The following is a 19919-nucleotide window of genomic DNA, read 5'->3' as shown; positions in this document are numbered from 1 at the left end:
TAAGTGATTATCTATAGCTTCTATCTCTAGGCCCGCCCTTAGAAATGTTAAGGGTGTTAGCTGGCCTTTCCTCATTGGGTGTTACAAGGGTGGTCCCTCCTGCCTTGGGCAATGTGTGCCCTTTTATTGTCTAATGATTCTGAGAAACGGACACCTAGGCCTCCAAGGTCAGAGGGAAACTTGAAGCCTGTCATGGAGTCAGTTTGGTTCAGACCTGCATCCTTACAAATTCACCTGTGAAGTCATCTGGTCCTGGACTTTTGTTTGTTTTGGAGTTTTTTGATTCAATTTCTTTGCTGATAATTGGTTTTGTTTAAATTTTCTTCCTGCTTCAGTTTTGGGAGGTTATATGTTTCTAGGAATTTATCTATTTCTTCTAGGATGTCTAATTTGCTGCATAAAACTCATAATATTCTCTTATACTCCTTTGTATTTCTGTGGGATTGGTTGTTATTTCTCTTTCATTTCTGATTTTGTTTGAGTCCTTCTTCTCTTTTTCTTTTGACGAGCCTGGCTTAGGTTTATCCATTTTGTTGATCTTTTCAAAGAAACCCTCTTGGTTTCATTAATCTCTTCTATTGGTTTTTTTAGTTTCTATTTCATTTATTTCTGCTCTAATCTTTATCATTTCCTTCATTCTTTCTACTGGCTTTAGGTTTATTTGTTCTTTTTCTAGTTCCTCAAGGTGTATGGTTAGGTTCTTTGAGATTTTTCTTCTTGTGATTGTTATGCCCAAGATTTCTTTATCATCCCCAAAAACCAGAGACCGCCAGAGAGACTGAGTCACACATGCAAAAGCAAAGGGCTTTATTATAGGCTTAGGCTGGCTGGGCCTAAACTCAGGCTCACAGACTTTACCGGCGCAGTGGATCCATGCTGAGAGCCCCGGAACAAAGTGGGGGGTAGGGCCTTTATGGGCTTGGGAAGGGGGGGTTACAGGAAATTGTGACACAGGTATAGTGACCCAATCACTATCACCTATCAATATTGGCAGTAACTTTAACCATACATTGTTACTTTTGGCGGGACCCAATCACAACGTTTAGAGTACTGACCAATTACAGAGTGGGCCCAGGACCCTCACGTAGGGCGTGACTAGCCTTCTAGGCCTGCCCTTAGAAATGTTAAGGGTGGAGGGGGGGAAGAAAAAAAAAAAGAAATGTTACGGGTGTTAGCTGGCCTTTCCTGATTGGGTGTTACAAGGGTGGTCCCTCCTGCCTTGGGCAATGTGTGCCCTTCTATTGTCTAAGGATTCTGAGAAACTGACACTTTAGGCTTCCAAGGTCAGAGGGAAACTTGAAGCCTGTCATGGAGTCAGTTTGATTCAGACCTGCGTCCTTACATGATAGGCCTATACTTCTTTAAACTTTCCTTTTAGCATAGGTTTTCCCATATCCCAAAGATTTTAGACTATTGTTTTTTCATTTTCTTTTGTCTCTCTGTATATTTTGATTTGCTTTTTGAATTTTTGGTTTACCCATTCATTGTTTAGTAGCATGTTATTTAGCCTCTATATATTTAGCAACCTTTCAGCATTTTTTTCTTGTGGTTGATTTCTAGTTTCAGAGCACTGTGGTCAGAAATGATGCTTGATATGACTTCTGTCTTTTTGAGTTTGTTTCAACTTGTTTTGTGGTCTAACATGTGACCTATTCCAGACAATGTTCCATGTGCCCTGGAAAACAATGTGTATTTTGCTATTTTAAGGTGGAATGTTATGAATACATCTGTTAGATCCATCTGGTCCAATGTGTCATTAAAATACATGGTTTCCTTGTTAATTTTTATTTAGATGATCTGTCTATTGATGTAAGTGGGGTGTTAAATCTCCATACTATTATTGTATCACTATGGATCACTTCCTTTATGTTTGTTTTTAGTTGTTTTAAGGGGTTGTGTGCTCCCATGTTGAGTGCATAAATATTTACATTTGTTATATCTTCTTATTGGATTATTCCCTGTATGGTTGTGTAGTATCCTTCTTCATCTATTGTTACAGTCTTTATTTTAGAGCCTATGTTGTCCATTATAAATATTGCTACCCCAGCTTTCTTTTCAATGCTGTTTGTATGAATTTCACTGCTCTATGTTTGAATTTACTGATCCTTCCTTCCACCTCATTAGTCTGCTATTGAGCCCTTGTGTTGTATTTTTTAATTCAGTGATTATATTTTTCATTTCTGTGATTTCTGTGTGGTACTTTCTGTGTCTCTTTGTTGAAACTCTTACTCTCTTCATGTCCCATTTCCTGATCTTATTGAGCATCTTTATGACCATTATTTTGATCTTTTAATCAAGTAAATCACTTATTTCTGTTTCATTGAGTTCTTTTTGGGGGATTATATTTTGTTCTTCATTTTGAATCATATTCTTGTGTTTCTTCATTTCTCTTTACTTTGTTGGTTTATGTGTGTTAGATGAAACAGCTGCCTCTCCCAGGCTTGAAGGAATGGCTTCATTGGGAGGGTGAAACTTAGTGTTTAACCCTGCCCTAGCTCTTGGTTATCTTCCAAACAGTTGATTATCCAAGCAACTTTTTTTGTTCATTGTGGCTCCCAGCAGTTGTGTGCTGAGCCCCTTAACAATGTGGGATTTTCCGGTCAGTCTGATGTGTAGGAGTTGCTTAGCTGGTTTCTGGATTTCTTCCAAGAGGTATTGTTTCAGGAGCCTCCTATTTTGCCTTCTTGGACTAGAACCTCCAGATTTCTCTTCTTGGCTTGTAGATGACTACCTTCTTTCTGTGTCTTCACATGGCCTATATTCTATGCATTCAAAGAGAGAGGGAAGGGAATCTGATGTCTCTTACTTTTATATGGATGCTGCCCTTTTGACTTTATTTAACCTTAATTACTTCTTTTAAGACTTAGTCTACAACTAGTTATATTGGTGTTAGGGCTTCAGTGTGAATTTTGGCAAAACAACTTAGTCCTTTAATCATTTCCGACTTAAATATTTGGTAAATTTGCCAAGTGAAACCATCTGTGCCTGATGCATTCTATTTTAGAATGTTTTTACTGATTCTGTTTCTTTAACAGATTTGGGCATATGTGGATTATCTTTGTGTGTATTTTGCTAATTCTGACCTCTTAAGATTTTATTTAATCTATTGAATTTGCATTCATACATCTGTTCATAGCAATTTGAACCTTTTCCTTTTTTATTTTCATGGTCATTTTAGATAAAATTTCTAATTTGTTGATCTTTTAAAGAAGCTAATTTTGGTTTTATGTATATTCCCCATTTTTTCTATTCCTTCTTTTGTTTTTCAACTCTTCTTTATGTCTTTCCTTCCTTTTATTTCCCTCTAGTTTTTTCTACAACTGTGAGGTCATGACCTGACCGGAAATCGAGAGGCAGACCCTTAACTGACTGAGCTACCCAGGTGCTCCTCCTCTCATTTCTTAATGTGCAAATTTAGGTTATTCCTTTGAGATCTTTTTAAAATGTAGGCATTTGCATCTATAAATTTACCTTTATGCAATGCTTTATATGCATCTCCTAAGTTCAGTTTCATTCTTCTGAAGGTATTCTAATTTTCCTCATGACTTTTTCTTTGACCCTTTGGTTAATTAAGAGTGAGTCATGTAAGTTCCACATATTTGTAACTTTTTCACACTTTTGTTAATGATTTCTAATTCAGTATAATGGTTGGCGGGTATACTTTCTGTACATTTATTGAGATTTGTTTCATGGCTTTATATATGCTCTAGCTTGGAGGATGTTTTTTGTAATTGAGAAGAATGGGTATTTTGTTATAATTTGTTAGTTTTTATTGATGTCTTTGATCTAGGTGGTTTATACTGTTGTTTGTGTCTTTTACATTTTTTTTTGTCTTTCTAGTTCTAGCCATTATTGAGAATAATGGTTTGAATGCTCTAATTATTGTTAAATTGTCAGGTTGTGCTTCATCTATTTTGAACTCTTTTTAGGTGCATTCTATGTCACTGAACCATTTTTATGATATAGCTTTAAATTCTTGCAAGATAATTCCAACATCTTGATATTTTGTTAGTTTTTGATGTTATTTTCTCATTTAAGTTGAATATTCCTCATTCTTGCTACGATGGACAAGTTTTGATTGTACTCTGGTGGTACTCTGGTGATTTCAGGTATTATTTTATGAGGCTCCAATTCTTGGGTAATAAGTGTTGTTACTTGGTGAGCTGGGATTTAGTCATGGCTCTCTTCACACAGATAGTATATGGGGGTCCCCTCCGAGTGGAAGGGGAAAGGACCTTCCTGCTGTGTTAAGAGTGGTAGTTGGGGTCTGATTATACACCGCCTCTGCATATGCCTGCCAACTAGTAGAGTGTGGAACACCAGCTAATAAGTGCCAGGTCACAATGATAGTCAAGGCCCTAATTCCACTCATACCCTCCCTGTATACCTGTCAGCCAAGAAGAGATGAGGCGTGTTTCATGATTTCTAGACTATGATGGCAGTGTGCTTACAAGGTTCCACATTATTGATGTGCCAGATTTGGCAGTCAGGTTTCTGCTCATACAGCAGCTGAATGCACCCAGTGTTTGAGAGAAGGGGCACTGCCTCTTTGTTGCTGGGCTGGGATGACAGGGGTGTGCACACACAAAGCTTTTGTAGATATTTACTAGCAGCAAAGGAGTGGTAGCTGCTGGCTGCAGTGCGGAATGGTATGGGCATTTGTTTGTACTGTTCAGGTAACGGAGTTAGCATTGTCAAAGGGCTTTTTGTTCTGTGGGGCCACAACCTTTTCAGCCATTTGTCAAAGGAAAACAGGCACATCATGGGTGCTTTTGTTATGTGTGTGTGGTGAGGTTTTTTTAATAGTTGTTGGCATCTGGGGACATTTCCAGTTTGCAAGGTTCTCTGGTGTATTCAGGCTGGAAGCAAAAACAAAACAAAACCCAACTCTCCTCCAAGGAAGTTGCCACGGAACTGGGTTGTTCTTTAAGTCCCAAGGTCCATAAATAGTTTGCCATCATTTCTACGCTTCAGATTCTTAAGAGTTTGTTTCATATATTTATCCCTATGACTTTATAAGTGGGACGGAATAGGGCAAAGTATGTTTTCTCCATCATGTCCAGAACTCATTCTGGTTTTTGTTTTTTTCTTTTTTCTTTTTAATCTTTGCTTTTCTGCATGCAGGATTTTTTTTTCCTTTTAAAATTTTCTTGCTCTTTTTTTTTTAAATTTTTATTCATGCTTATTATTTATTTTTGAGAGAGAGAGACAGAATGCAAGTGGAGGAAGGGCCAAGAGAGAGGGAGACACAGAATCTGAAGCAGGCTCCAGGCTGTGAGCTAGCTGTCAGCACAGAGCCTGATGTGGGGCTTGAACCCACGGACCATGAGATCTTGACCTGAACTGAAGCTGGATGCTTAACCGACTGAGCCACCCAGGCGCCCCCAAATTCTCTTGCTCTTAATGATTCTAATCAGTTTGGTTATGATTGCTTTGTTATGATTTCCTTGGATGTGTTGGAACTTCCTGGGTATGTGGGTTTATAGTTTTCACCAAATTTGGAAAACTTACTTAAGTGTCTTTTTTTGGTCCCTACTCATTTTTGCTCTCTTCCAGGGATCCAAATTACACATAATTAGGCTGATTGCAGTTATCTTATAGTTTCTATTACCCAGTGTCATTTTCTTAGTCTGTTTTGCTCTATTTCAACTTAGTTTTTGTTGCTAGGTTTTCAAGCTTACCAATATTTTCTTTCATAATGTCTAATCTGTTAATCCCATTGACTGTATTTTTAAATTTTAGACAGTGTTATTATCTCTAGAACTTTGTTTAGGTCTTTTTAAATATCTTCTACATTTGTACCTAACATGATCAATCTCTCTGTTTTTTGGACATGTGGAGAATAATTTAGATGGCTGTACTGCCAGTATCTATTACCAAAAAAAATATATAGCAAATTATATATGACATCTATTTTTGTCATTTTCAGATGTGTTTCTAGTGATTTTCCTCATGATACTCATGTATTCCTGCATTTTTATACTCCTGTTAAGGTTTTGTTTTGTTTTTTTACTACTTAGCCACACAAAAAATTTACCATCTATGTGCTTGGTATTTTTGTATTTCTAGAAATATACTCAAGCTTTGTTCTGGAATATATTTATGTTATCTGGTAACAGTTTGTTCCTATTAAGATTTACTTCAAGGGCACCTGGGTGGTTGAGTTGGTTGAGCATCCAACTTCAGCTCAAGTCATGATCCCATGATTTGTGAGTTCGAGCTCCACATTGGGCTCACAGCTGTCAGCATGGAACCTACTTCAAACCCTCTGTCCCACACTCTCGACTGCTCTCCCGCTTGCGCTCTCAAAACAAACAAACAAAAAAACCACACCAATTTACTTCAAATTTTGTTAGGTGGTACCAGGAAACCTTTAATATTAACTTGCCTCTCTACGGAGGCAGTAAGTCCTTGAGTCGTCTAACCAGTGCCCTGTATACTGTGAAGTTTACCACTTTGGCAGATGGGGACCCAAACTATTCCTGGCTGCGTAAACTTCGAAAGGTTACCTTTGCTTTTTCTAAGCATATCGTTTGGCAGCCTTAGGTGGTTACCTCCATGCACTGATCAAAATTTGCTCTAGGGGCACCGGGGTGGCTCAGTTTGTTAAGCATCTGACTCTTGGTTTCAGTTCAGGTCATTAGCTCATGGTTTGTGGGTTTGAGCCCCGCATTCGGCTCAGCCCTGGCTATATGGAGTCTGCTTGGGATTCTCTCCTCCTCTCTACTCTTCCCCATCTCTCAAAATAAATAAATAAGAAAAAAAAAAACCCTTGCTCTAGTAGTCTGCTCTGAAACTAGCTATCTCAGCCTTCCTGGACTCTCACCTCTATCTTGGCATCATGAGGTTCCCCTGCTTTCTTCCTCCCAGTGCTGAGATGTGGAAATGCCTATTAGTAAGTGGAGTCAAAACTGTGCATATCACATTTGTTTACACTTTGTTAGATGTTTTTGTTGTCTAATGTTCAATATCTGAAAACAATTGCTGCTTGTATGTTATCTAGTGTTTTGTTACTTTAGGCAGGAAGGTAAATCCAGTCTTGTTCCATTTTGGTTGGTAGCAGTAGTTTTTTTTAAATAATTTTTTAAATGTTTGTTTATTTTTGAGAGAGAGAGAAAGAGAGACACAGGCAGGGGAGGGGCAGAGAAAGAGAGGGAGACACAGAATCCGAAGCAGGCTCCAGGCTCCAAGCTGTCACCACAGAGCCAGCGCGGGGCTCGAACTCACCAACTGCGGGATCATGACCTGAACTGAAGTCAAAAATGCTCAACCAACCGAGCCCCCCAGGCACTCCTAAATTTGTTTTTAATGTTTTATTTTTAAGAGAAAGAATGAGCGTAAGTGGGGAAGGGGCAGGAAAGAGCGAGACAATTCAAAACAGGCTCTAGGCTCTGAGCTGTTAGCACAGAGCCCAATGTGGGGCTCAAACTCATGAACTGCAATATCATGACATGAGCTGAAGTCGGACGCTCAAGTGACCAAGCCACCCAGGCACCCTTGGAAGCAATATTTATTCTTAAAGTTTTAGACTTACAGAAAAATTCCGAGTACAGAATTACCATACATCCTTCTCCCAGTCTGTGTAATACTAAAAGTTCAGGCTTTAATTTGATTTTACCAAGTTTTCTCCATTAATGTCCCAAAGATCAAATCCAAATTCCTGCATGGTACTTGGTTATAAATTTCGTTAGTCTCCTCCAATCTTTGAGAGTTTTTCAGTCTTTCCTTGCCACTCATGACCTTGAAAAGTCATGGTTTCCTGAGTCGGGTAAGTTTCATTTTGTTTGTAGTCTCCTCATGATTATATTACAGTTATGCTTTTTTTTTTTTTTTTTTTTAGCGGCAATACGACTCACTGGTGTGCCCTTCTTACTAGTGCCTCGCTTGTGTGGTATCTGCTGATGTCTTACTGCTGGTGATCATTTGGTTAAGGTAATATATGGAATATTTTCTCCTTGTAATAATATATTTGGGATTTTTTTTTTCTTTTTTTGAGAGACAGCATGAGCAAGGGAGGGTCAGAGAGAGAGACACACACAGAATCCGAAGACAGGCTCCAGGCTCCGAGCTAGCTGTCAGCACAGAGCCTGACACGGGGCTCAAACCCTCGAACCGTGAGATCATGACCTGAGCTAAAGTCAGATACTTAACTGACTGAGCCACCTAGGCGCCCCATATTTGGGATTTTTTTGTTATATAATTCTAATGGCCTGTTTCTCTTTATATTTTCACCTTCAAATTTAAGTATCCATCAGTGAATTTTGTGTATTATTATTACTGTTATTACAGTGATTTCCTATTTCCCTCCATTCCTTTTACATTTATTAATGTGAATTCTCCACCATTAAATTGATTCTATCACTGGAAGCGAAATTATGGTTCACTGCAGCAATAAACAAGATAGGTCTGTAACATTCTCCCATATTAAAAACAAATTTCTAAGTAGGCTAGGGAAGATATGGAAAGGATAAAAGACCAAATGAATATGGAAAGGAATGCGCATCAATACAAAGTAGCAAAAAAATAGTTCAGAGCAGTAATCACATTATGGTTTATTGTACTAGCAGAATGTGAAATGACAGGGGTTCATTACAAAATTCAAAGAAAAACATTAACGGAATGTGACCAAAATATAGCTGTAATACAAATAAGGGAAGCATAATAAGGATATGTTGCATTTGTTAAATTTTCAATTATTAATGATTTTGAAAAGTGCCAAGATACATTATTATTTAGGTGTATCTATAAGGATTTGATAGCTCATTGTTTTAACTTGCTCAAGCCAGCAAAAAATAAAATAAAAATACACAAAAGAGTGTCTGGAGTATTATACAAAAAAGAGAGAAACTAATCAGTATTGATAGGAACTCAGAATAACCAAGTAAAATGAGATGAAAGAGCAAATCAGCAGTGTGGTCACATAATAGCTCAGTAAGTAGAATGAACTATTAATGATTATAATAGAGTTGAACTATTTTAAAGAAAATATGAAATAGTACATATCCTAATAAGGATAACAACAGAGATTCATTCTCTTATTTTGTAGCATATGAAATATCTACTAAGTATATTTTTTTAAACTGCTAATTTATTTTTCCTATAAAGTTGAGATATTTTTAAGTTTATTTTGAGAGAGAGAAGAGAGCAAGAGTGGCAGAGAGAGAGAGAGGGAGAGACAGAAACCCAAGCAGACTCTGCGCTGTCAGCGAGGAGCCAGATGTGGGGCTTGAACCTGTGAACCATGAGACCATGACCTGAGCCAAGATCAAGAGTTGGACCCGTAACCGACTCAGCCACCCAGGCACCCCTAAAACTGCTAATTTAAATTAAAAAACTAGGACTATTTAAAGAAAACAGTCCAATATATCCAATAAGAAAATAGCTTAATTACTATAGCCACAAAAATTCTGGGGAAGACCAATTTGAAAAATTAAAATTAGTGATTGATAGTGACATAAATGTATCTAAACAAGAGGTAATTTTAAAAATTGTTTTCTTAATGTTTTTTACTTACTTTTGAAAGACGGTGAGAGACAGCATGAGCAGGAGAGAGTCAGAGAGGGAGGCACAGAATCTGAAGCAGGCTCCAGGCTCTGAGCTAGCTGTCAGCACAGAGCCCGACGCGGGGCTCAAATCCACAAACCATGAGATCATGACCTGAGCCAAAGTTGGATGCTTAACCCCGACTGAGCTACCCAGGCGCCCCCATCATAATAGGTAAATTCTTATAAAAAATCTAATAACCACTGGCTCATAATGAACGTCAATTGCATAACCAGCCAACTGTTCTAATGAAAGAGATGATGGACACTTAATCTTTGTCAATAATTTTCTTTCTTCTTTTACTTTTCCTTTCCTTGCTAAAATCAAAGTTCTATTCATGGTTAAGCTGCCAAAACTCAGCAAGGCAACACAGAGAGAATAAAAAGTATAAATATACAAACCCAGTTGAAGTCATGGTAGTAAGAGTTCTAAACCCTCTAAATGTGAATTTACCAAGTTTATAATCATTGCAACAGTTGTAGATTACCCCTCCTTTAATAAGTCTGAGACAGATAAGACTGGCTTTGTAAAATTTTAGGGAATATTTAAAAGTGCCCCTTTCCTTTGGATCCTCATTGGTAGTGTCTAGAGGGAAAAAGAAAGGCTTTCTAAAGGAACTGTATTGTGGTAGGTATTTAGGCAAGTCTGTCATGTCAAAACAGAAATGTTAAAAGAAATTAATCGTTTGATGACCATGAAAAGATTACACATCTACCATTAAAACAAGAATAGAAAATGAAACATAAATCTACAAAAATACCATGCATAGACACAAGACTTAAAAACCACATAGTATCTGACTGGAAGTTTTAACTCTCTGAAGGAAGAAAATTATACTATATAAACAAAAAATTAGAATGCAAAAGATTTATTTGAATAATATTATAAATTAGTAAGCCAAAAACAATGAATAGACAGAAAAACAAAAACATAAACACCAAAAGTAACTGTAAACAAAACATGCCTGGGAAAGAAATTCATGTGAAATGAAGTAGTTAATAATTAGTGAGACACATTTTCCACACATACCAGAATAGGGACCATCCTACCCAAACAGATATTCAGAAGGTTAACTGACATAAAAAGGAGAAATATTGGGGCGCCTGGGTGGCTCAGTCAGTTAAGTCTCCGGCTTCAGCTCAGGTCAGATCTCACGTCCGTGGGTTCGAGCCCCGCGTCAGGCTCTGTGCTGACAGCTAGCTCAGAGCCTGGAGCCTGCTTCCGTTTCTGTGTCTCCTTCTCTCTCTGCCCCTCCCCCTCTCATGCTCTGTCTCTCTCTGTATCAAAAATAAATAAAACATTTAAAAAAAAAAGGAGAAATATTTGACAATATCTAACAAAACAAAGTACATATGTCACTGAGTGATTGTACTTCTAAACAGAGTGGCCAGAAAGTCTGGAAGCATAAGAGCAACATAATTGCCTTGATTACTTCTTATAATAAGGCATCAATTTTCCCAGTGAAACTCAGAAACAAAAGGCTTTCGTACATGTATTTCATTCAAAAGACTTCTCACCAGCATAGCTTTTTTGATTATCACGTAAGGTGCTTACCCACGCTAAAGGCACTCCCACAGTCCTCACATTCGTAGGGTTTCTTACCAGTATGAATTCTCTGATGTTTTGTAAAGGATGAACTATGTCGAAAGGCCTTCCCACATGCCTTGCATTCATAAGGTTTCTCTCCAGTATGAATTCTCTGATGTTCAGTAAGGGCTGAACTATGACGAAAAGCCTTCCCACATACCTTACATTCATAAGGTTTCTCACCACTGTGAATCCTCTGATGTTGAATAAGTGCTGATGTGAGTCTAAAGAACTTTCCACACTCTTTACATTCATAAGGTTTCTGACCACTGTGAATTCTCTGATGTCGAGTAAGTTCACTACCTACTCCAAAAGCTTTTCCACATTCCTTACATTCATAGGGTTTCTCACCAGTATGAATTCTCTGATGTCTAGTCAGAGACGAACTGTTCCTAAAGACTTTCCCACAGGCCTTGCATTCATAGGGTTTCTTCCCAGTGTGAATTCTCTGATGCCGAGCCAGTTCCCTACATACGCCAAAGGTTTTGCCACATTCTTTACATGCGTAAGGTTTTTCACCTGTATGAATTCGCTGATGTTCAGTAAGCTGTGAGCTAATTCTGAAGACCTTCTTACATTGTATACATTTGTACGGTTTCTCACCAGTATGGATTCTCTGATGCTCAGTTAATTGTGAATGGAATCTAAAGTCCTTGCCACATTCCATACATTTGTAAGGTTTCTCATCAGTATGGATTTTCTGGTGTCGAGTAAGTTGTGCATGCACTCTAAAGGATTTCCCACAGAAAGTGCATTCATAGGGTTTCTCACCATCATGAATTATTTTTAGTGGAGTTATTTCTTCAACTCTTCTAATGGTTCTTTTATATTCCTTACATTTATAGCACTTCTGATCATCAGGCATTTTCTGGTGTATACTAAAGTCTTCATAAAAACTAAATGGATCCCGGTATTCCATATATTTAGAAGGTTTTTCACCAGTATGAATGTTCAGTTGTAGGGTATGTGGGTCATCCCCAAAGGTTTTCCAGTATGCATTACATTGATATGTTTTCTCACTAGTATGTATTCTCTCACATTCATCAAAACTTAAGTCACAGCTAAGGATGTTTCCATATTCTTTATATTCATAGGGTTTCTTGCTCTCATGAATTCTCTGATGTGATATAAGAGATTTATGGTGTTTATAATTTAGCACTTTTTCAGAGATGATTTTCATCTGGCTGAAATATCCCACTTCAAGTCTTTGTACTTCAGTCTTGCTTTGGCTTTGCCAGTTATTTCTGAAAGTGGAGTTCTCAAGACCAACAAATTTACTTTCTATTTCTTTGCACTGAGGACTGTCAATAATGTCCTTTCCATTAAATAAACACTTTGTGTCATACTTGGACTCCAGATCTGAAAGAGGGGAAAAGAAACAATTTTTTTCATGTGCCATAAAAATGAAACATTTATACAATGCAGAGAAGAAAAACTGCAAATATAAATAATATAAGTGAATGATTAAAATACTGTAATGAAGTTTTAAAAAAGATCAGAGAATGATGAATGCATAAGATTGTGAGGTTTGTGATAAGGGAAACAGATTAAGTCAGTGTCTGACATGTAGGTGTTGATCATCGTCTGGTAAGCTTGTTGTCAAGTACTAATGTTTGGAAATAAGTCCAGATAAACTGACCGACATCAATAGATGCAGAACTAGTTATCAATATCATGTAGATGTACTGCTGATGTGGATCACAATTTGATCTATATATACTAGTAATTCTGTATGTTTTTTAAACAATAGACTCCAAATACTTTAGAGGATAACAGTGCAGGTAAGACCTCATTTTAATCCATTATCCTCTCTCACATAATCTTTCTTTTCATCTCTTCCAGCAAACCAAATTTCCATCCACAGGATATTTCATTTCTCAGAAATGGATTCTGTATATACTACCCACATTTCACTAACCGGGGTAAAAAGTTAATATCCTCAGAAAGGATATAATGATTGTAAGTTCATATTGGTGTTTCTGTTCTAATATCTAGTTGCTTGCCTTCACATTCTTATTTTTTTTCAATTGTGTATTCAGTTATTTTCTCTTGTTACACTGTTTATTCCTTAGTTTCCAAAAGGGCAAATGTAATCATTATATACCACTGAATAACAAACCCCAAGGAAATATACACTGATAATTACAGAAAATTAAACAGGTGAAAGGACTCTAAATAAGACAAAAAGGAAATACTACAAAGATCAGTCACTGGGTAATACAATGGATCATCAAAATAATGGGGCACCTGGGTGGCTCAGTTGGTTAAACATCCAAACTTCAGGTCATGATCTCACAACTTGTGAGTTCGGGCCCCATGTTGAGCTTTGTGCTGAGAGCTCAGAGCCTGGAGTCTGCTTCAGATTTTGTGTCTCCTTCTCTCTGCTCCTCCCCAACTTGTGCTCTCTCACTCAAAATTAAATACATATTTAAAAAATCCTAATTATGTAAGTATAAGAATAATGCAGTAGTATTAGTATATTTCCATCCCTTCTAACCCTCACATTGTACTTCAGTGATTTATACACACACACACACACACACACACACACACACACACACACAAATAGTGTTTATGAATGTTTTCTAATTGACTCTCCACTTACACTGTCTCCATCACTGCTGTTAATTCCCTGCTATGCAGAACGATGATTCTCTTCACATCAATACAAATGAGGAATTTTATTTACTGTTTTCACTAGCTTTTTTACTATCACTCATCTATCCTACAGAAATCCTAGTCTATATTTAAATGTTTTCCTTCATGCTCTTTCCCAAATATTCCTTTCCATTTTCCTGTACTCAAAGCCACCCATGTTACATTCCGCACATCAGTATCAGTATATTTTTGGTATTAGAGTAGGTATGTACTGTATAAGGCTTATGCAATTCTGAAAAGGGGAAAGCTAACAGGACGATGTTGAAAAAGCAGTCCAGGTGGGCAAGAGTGGAAAGTACTTTGTAACACGATCTGTTGGACATTGGCTGGAGACTGACAATCAGAGAGAGGATAACCTGAGGAAAATCCAAAGTGCATGACACGCATTGCATAATAAGGGGCAAAAATAATTTCCTGCGACTGAATTATGTTATATGTAGCAAAGGTATAATAATGCAGTCATTATTGGAGTGGAATAGTGAAATCATAAATGAATGCCCTTATCAGTAAATCAAAAAGTATTTCTACCTAGAAATGAAAAGACGGGGTGCCCGTGTGGCTCAGCCATTGAATGTCTGACTTTGGCTCAGGTCATGATCTCACAGTTTGTGAGCTCAAGCCCTGCGTCGGGCTCTGTGCTGACACCTCAGAGCCTGAAGCCTGCTTTGGATTCTGTGTCTTCCAATCTCTCTGCCTCTTCCCTACTCACGCTCTCTCTCTTTCTCAAAAATAAATAAACATTAAAAAAAATCTTTTTAAAGAAAGAAAAGACTCTACCAAATGTGGAAATGTAACTGAAATTACAAAAACTCCAGAGAATACATTGAAAATGCAGTTGACCCTTGAAACTGGGGTTGTGGGCCCTATGCACTGCACAATTAAAAATCCTCATATAATTTTGACTCTCCCCAAACTTAACTGTTAATAGCCTACTATGGACTGGAAGCTTTTCTAATAATAAACAGTTGACTAACACATATTTTATATGTTATATGTATTATATATTGTATTCATAGAATTAAGTAGAAGAAAATCTTGAGAGAAAATACATTTATAGTATTGTATTACCTTTATCAAAAAGCTCACATATAAGTATACCCATGTAGTACAAACCTGTGTTGTTGAAGGGTCAACTATATTACATATTAAAACCTATGGAAGTCAATGTTAGTCACACACATAAGTAAGGATTTACTTGCATTTTGACACTAATTAGCTGTATAACCTTGGAGAAGCTGCGTAAATACTCTTTGTTTTAGCAAAATAATACAACTACTATTCATGTCATCAGGTTATTGAAGAATTAAAAGATTTAGTTTATTAAAATTGCTTAGAACAAGGCCTGGTACATGGCAAGAACTATGTTCTGAAACATTAAAAGATCCTTGCTATAATACTGACGATGTTAAATGCAAAGTTCTTTAACCATAAAACAGGTATAACATAATGCATATGGCAGGCAAGGAACATAAATCCTGTTTATCCAGCTAACATATAAATTACACAGATTCTTCTAATAATCATAACGAATCAGGACACAGTTTCTTAGCTGTTCTTCAAGAAGGTGGGATAGAAAATAACAAAGCATTTATAGCAATTCTGACTTTAATCACAATATAATGGCTCTCTCAAAGGATATATGTGTCCTAAAATTTAAATTAAACTCCCTGGGTATCAGGGAAAGTAGAAATATGAAGGGACTGAGAAAGTACAAATATCATGAAGAATGATGAATGTGATTAATGGAGGTGTCCTCTCCAACACAATGTTCAACCCACACCTTTGGAAACAGGGAGAAGAAATGTACCTACTTTCTTTCAAAAGACAGTCTTGGGTTTACTGACAAGCAACTGACAGACCAGAGCAGCTGATAGAGCATATGTGAAATTCAATGAAGCAGATAAACTTACCCAGTGAAACCAAGTTGCTATAGTTCTCCATCATCACATCCCAATATAAGTTCCTCTGAGCTGAATCCAGGCACTCCCATTCCTCTTGAGAGAAGCTGATGACCACATCCCTGAACGTCACCAATTCCTAAAGCAAAAAACCAAATACAGATGAAAGAGAGAAAAAGAATGACATTATGATAAACCGACAAGTAAACTAGTATAGGCAAGGGTGAGTAGAAGGTTATAATATGGGAAGTAAGGAAGTTAGTGCTCCCAAATAGGACTAACTACTACATATCTTTAAAGAATCCATTTGATTCAGAGAAATCTTCGTGCATATTATGGAATTGCTTAATTAGTTAAGCATGTCTGGAAATAAAATGAGTTTACAAATTAAAAGAAACAGCATATTCATGCACACTGCATACAACATGCCTACCGCATGAATTAATAAAGGTAAGTTTCTAGATCCTTGTTCCTCTGTAAAGGAAAAGTATCTAACTTGGGAGCACTAATTTATAATTTCTTACAGCCCCAAGTTCAACACTGTGTTAGGTATTATTTAGCATGATATGATCAGAACTTTTACTTCTAATGACAACCTATTTAATAAGTACTTTTTAGTGGCTAAAGAATAGTCTATTTGGTGAAAAAATTCCAGGCTTAATTGTATTTAGACTTTTACAGTGGATAAGATGTTCTTCAATTCTGGAAGTCTACAGTCATCTATTTATGTATGATGGAGACCAGTCAAGATCAAATCCAGTCTACCTGGAAACTCCAGTCTCTTCAGAAAAAGTACAGAATTTTCCCATATGTAATCAAATGAGTACATATGATCGTTATCCAAGAATATGAAAAAGTATGGTAAATTCCTCCATCTAGGTATTCTATTTCTACTCTATAGCTGGTGTTAACAAGAGACTCAACAAATAAGAGTGTTGAAAATTATTTGGAGAATAGATAGGCACATAGAAATTACACTGTTATGTTTGGTTCCAACTCTCACTAGAAAGTAAAAAACTATGAGAATGTGGGGCAGGCCCAATTTGGTAAGAAGATTCAGAAAAAGGAAATGTTCACAAAGGAGACAGATTCAGCAACTTACATGGTCCATGCTTAGAACTGTGAAGAATTGGTCAGGGAATTCCACTTCTGCCATGCCAGCCGGAGGAGCTCCGTTGACATGCTCCCTGTCAAAACTAGTGAAAATTAGATATAAAAATATAGAACAAATGAAGAAACATTTGTTCAGGAAAATCTACTAAAACTCATAAGTTGAGAGTCCACAGTATCTGAACCAAACCTGTACCCTTCCTTGTTCCTCACATCTTAGAAAGATACTCCATTTCAAACTGGCATAGTCCATCAAGGACACAGGCTTCCTCGCCAGGTGTCAACCTGTGCCCCCAGTCAGATGGCTCTCTTCCAGGGGGAAGCAGGAGGCCAGCATTTCTCATCCCGCTTCCAGCTACCCGCTGCGCCAGGAACTGCAGCTACGGGACACAGATTTTCTTCTGTTTGGCTCCAAACACAAAATGTAATCTGTACCTTGGGTGTGGCCCTGGTGAGAATACTGGGGTTCCAGTTGTCTGCCCTGGATCTTGGGGTAGGATTTCCATGTCAAGAGAGGCAAACTGAAACCTCTGCTGCACTTACCCTCTCCCCACCTACCAAGCACCCAGCTCCTAAGAGCAGAGGTGTGACTCCGAGAGAAGCATGCCACTGTCCCTAACCCAAGCACAAGATCTGTGGCTCAGTGATTTTGTACAGGGGGAAAAAAGCTAGGAAATGACCTCAATTGTAACTGTAGAAAAGTTAAAGCCTAAGGACATTCTCAAAAACAGGGAAGTTTTGGTAAAAGACTTAGGAGAAGATTGAAAGATTCGCTAGAGATAAATGAACTATGGGCTGACTAGTTTCCCAGAGAGAATTAGACACTTAGAGAGCTGTTCCTTTTGTCAGAACTAATCCCAGACACTGACCTGATTACGTTAGTCTGTGAAGCAATATATGCTTCAGGGCATTGTTGAAAGCAGTAGTGGCATCCATCATGATTTCTGCAGCTTAACAGCTGGGAGACACTAAAAAGACAGACCTGTGAAAACCTGTCATCCAAGGGTGACTTTGGTAATGATCAAGGCTGTACCCCAAAGGAGGAACATCACAGATTTTCAGTGTAGGCTGGGAAGACAGATCACACTTAACTAAACTAGCCAATCACTAAAGAAAACAAACAAACAAATCTGGTGGTGGAAGGCGCTAATATGGAAAACAGACAAAAATACCAAATATGTTATAATTATCTAAAATTTCTACTTTCTATAAATAAAAAGACCAAATTATTAGGAAAATATGACCCATAAACATACAAAACAACACAAAACAGAAACTGCCTGTGAGAACACCAAATTTAACAAAGATGTCAAAGTAGCCATAAATATATTCAGATAAACAAAAGAACCCATACTTATATAAAGGTATGATCACAATGTCACACATCAAGAATACCAATAAAAGCAATTTTTTTTGATGTCTGATCTTATTTGTTTCTCTTACAACAATCTCATTTTTGACTAGACTCAGACTTTGAGGTAGAAGCTCTCAGCGAAGATAGCCTCCGTCTCTTTGCAATCTGTTCTTGGCGTTTTTCTTTGGCCTCCTTCATTCTTTTGGCCAAAAGCTTAGCATATTCTGCAGCCTCTTCCTTGTTTTCCTTTGTGCGCTGCTGCTTCAAAGCAATGCGCCGACGTTTGTGTTGGAGGACGCGTGGAGTAACAAGACGCTGAATCTTGGGTGCTTTGGTTCGAGGTTTTTTACCTTCTTTGTTTAGGGGCTTTCTCACAACATACTGGCAGACATCATCTTCCTTTGAGAGGTGGAAAAGCTTGCGTATTCTGCTAGCTCTTTTGGGCCCCAGGCGACGAGGCACAGTAGTATCAGTGAGTCCAGGAATAGCCTTCTCCCCTTCTTTGACGATGACCAAGGTGAGAACACTGAGGTTGGCATCCACAATGCAACCCCGGACAGATTTGCGCTTTCTTTCTCCAGTCCTCCGTGGACGGTAGCAGGAATGCCCCTTACTCAGCAGCAGGCGGACACGGCCATGGGTCAAGACACCCTGCTTCGTGGGGAAGCCTTGTTTGTCATTGCCACCACTGATTCGAACCACATAACCCTTGCATTCTTCCCCTAAGGCATCAGCAGCGACTTCTGTGGCCATTCGCTTTTCATAAAAGGTACGAAGTTTGCGTTCATCGTCCACTTCAATGAGTTTCTGGCAGCCAGTAGCTGGGAAAGAGATGTTCAGCTTCATCTTGATGTCGCCTACTGCCTCCGAGGCGCCACGAAAAAGAGCAATAAAAGCTATTTTTTAAAATTGTTTTTTTTTGAGAGAGAGAGAGACAGCATGAGCAAGGGAGGGTCAGAGAGAGAGAGAGAGAGAGAGAGAGAGGGAGACACAGAATCCGAAGACAGGCTCCAGGCTCTGAGCTAGCTCTCAGCACAGAGCCCGATGTGGGGCCTGAGCCCATGAACCGTGAGATCATGACCTGAGCCGAAGTCAGACGCTTAACTAACTGAGCCACCCAAGCCCCAAAGAGAAGCTATTTAATACCAGATGGGAATTCGACACTTGACAAATATTGTAACATGAAATGAAAATTTCACTAGAGCAGCTCAATACTAGATATAAACTGGCATAAGAAAATACTACCAAACTTAAATATAGTGCAATCTAACAGAAACAAATGGAAAAGAGCCTCAGAAGAGATGGACAGAAGCATACCTACATATATAATGGTATATGAGAAGGGAAAACTATCATTTAACATATTCCAATAATGATGAAAAGTCCCCTAAGTTAAGAGTTTTTACATCCAGGAAGCTCAACACACCCAGTAGGATAAAGGCACAGAGATCTACAAATAGACACACCATGGTAAAAAAGGTGAAATCTGAAAGAGAAATCTGGTTGTTTTTGTTGTTTTTTTTTAAAGTAAGTTCTAGGCCCAATGTGAGGCTTGAACTCATCACCCTGTGATCAAGAGCCCCCCCCCCACCCTTGGTCTACCGACCGAGCCAGCCAGGTGCCCCCTGAAAGAGAAATTTGAAAGCAGCAAGAAGAAAATGAGTTGTTACTTACAAATGACCCCCAATAAGAATAACTGATGACAGCTCATCAGAAACAATAGAGACCAGAATGTAAACCAAGACTCAAAAAACTTTCAACCATGAATT

At 38.0% G+C, this 19919-nt stretch overlaps 1 protein-coding gene, 1 long non-coding RNA gene and 1 pseudogene across 5 annotated transcripts in view; 1 reads left to right on the top strand and 2 right to left on the bottom strand.

The window, feature by feature from the left end:
- Positions 1–13140, top strand: part of LOC115281041 — a 19217-nt gene extending 6077 nt beyond the window's left edge. The window contains exons 3-4 of the long non-coding RNA XR_003904037.1: positions 7841–7932; positions 12973–13140. This is a non-coding gene — a long non-coding RNA (uncharacterized LOC115281041). The remainder of the gene's footprint in view (positions 1–7840; positions 7933–12972) is intronic.
- Positions 1–19919, bottom strand: part of ZNF260 (zinc finger protein 260) — a 52396-nt gene that overhangs the window by 24933 nt on the left and 7544 nt on the right. The window contains exons 3-6 of one of the 4 annotated variants that reach the window (XM_029926258.1): positions 17666–17764; positions 16789–16882; positions 15699–15825; positions 11102–12489 (exon numbers count right to left, since the gene is read on the bottom strand). In XM_029926258.1, the coding sequence (XP_029782118.1) occupies positions 11102–12489; positions 15699–15825; positions 16789–16842 (1569 nt within the window). In that variant the 5' untranslated portion in view covers positions 16843–16882; positions 17666–17764. Of the gene's footprint in view, positions 1–11022; positions 12490–15698; positions 15826–16788; positions 16883–17665; positions 17765–19919 lie in introns of those variants that run through there. The other 3 variants (XM_029926251.1, XM_029926252.1, XM_029926253.1) reach the window with 3 other exon arrangements.
- On the bottom strand, positions 18223–19029 carry LOC115281029 (annotated as a pseudogene).

The sequence above is a fragment of the Suricata suricatta genome, chromosome 16 (genome assembly GCF_006229205.1).
Source record: "Suricata suricatta isolate VVHF042 chromosome 16, meerkat_22Aug2017_6uvM2_HiC, whole genome shotgun sequence".
NCBI classification, from domain to species: domain Eukaryota; kingdom Metazoa; phylum Chordata; class Mammalia; order Carnivora; family Herpestidae; genus Suricata; species Suricata suricatta.
The sequence above is the reverse complement of the archived record's forward strand: the minus strand, read 5'-3'. Positions and strand labels throughout refer to the sequence as shown.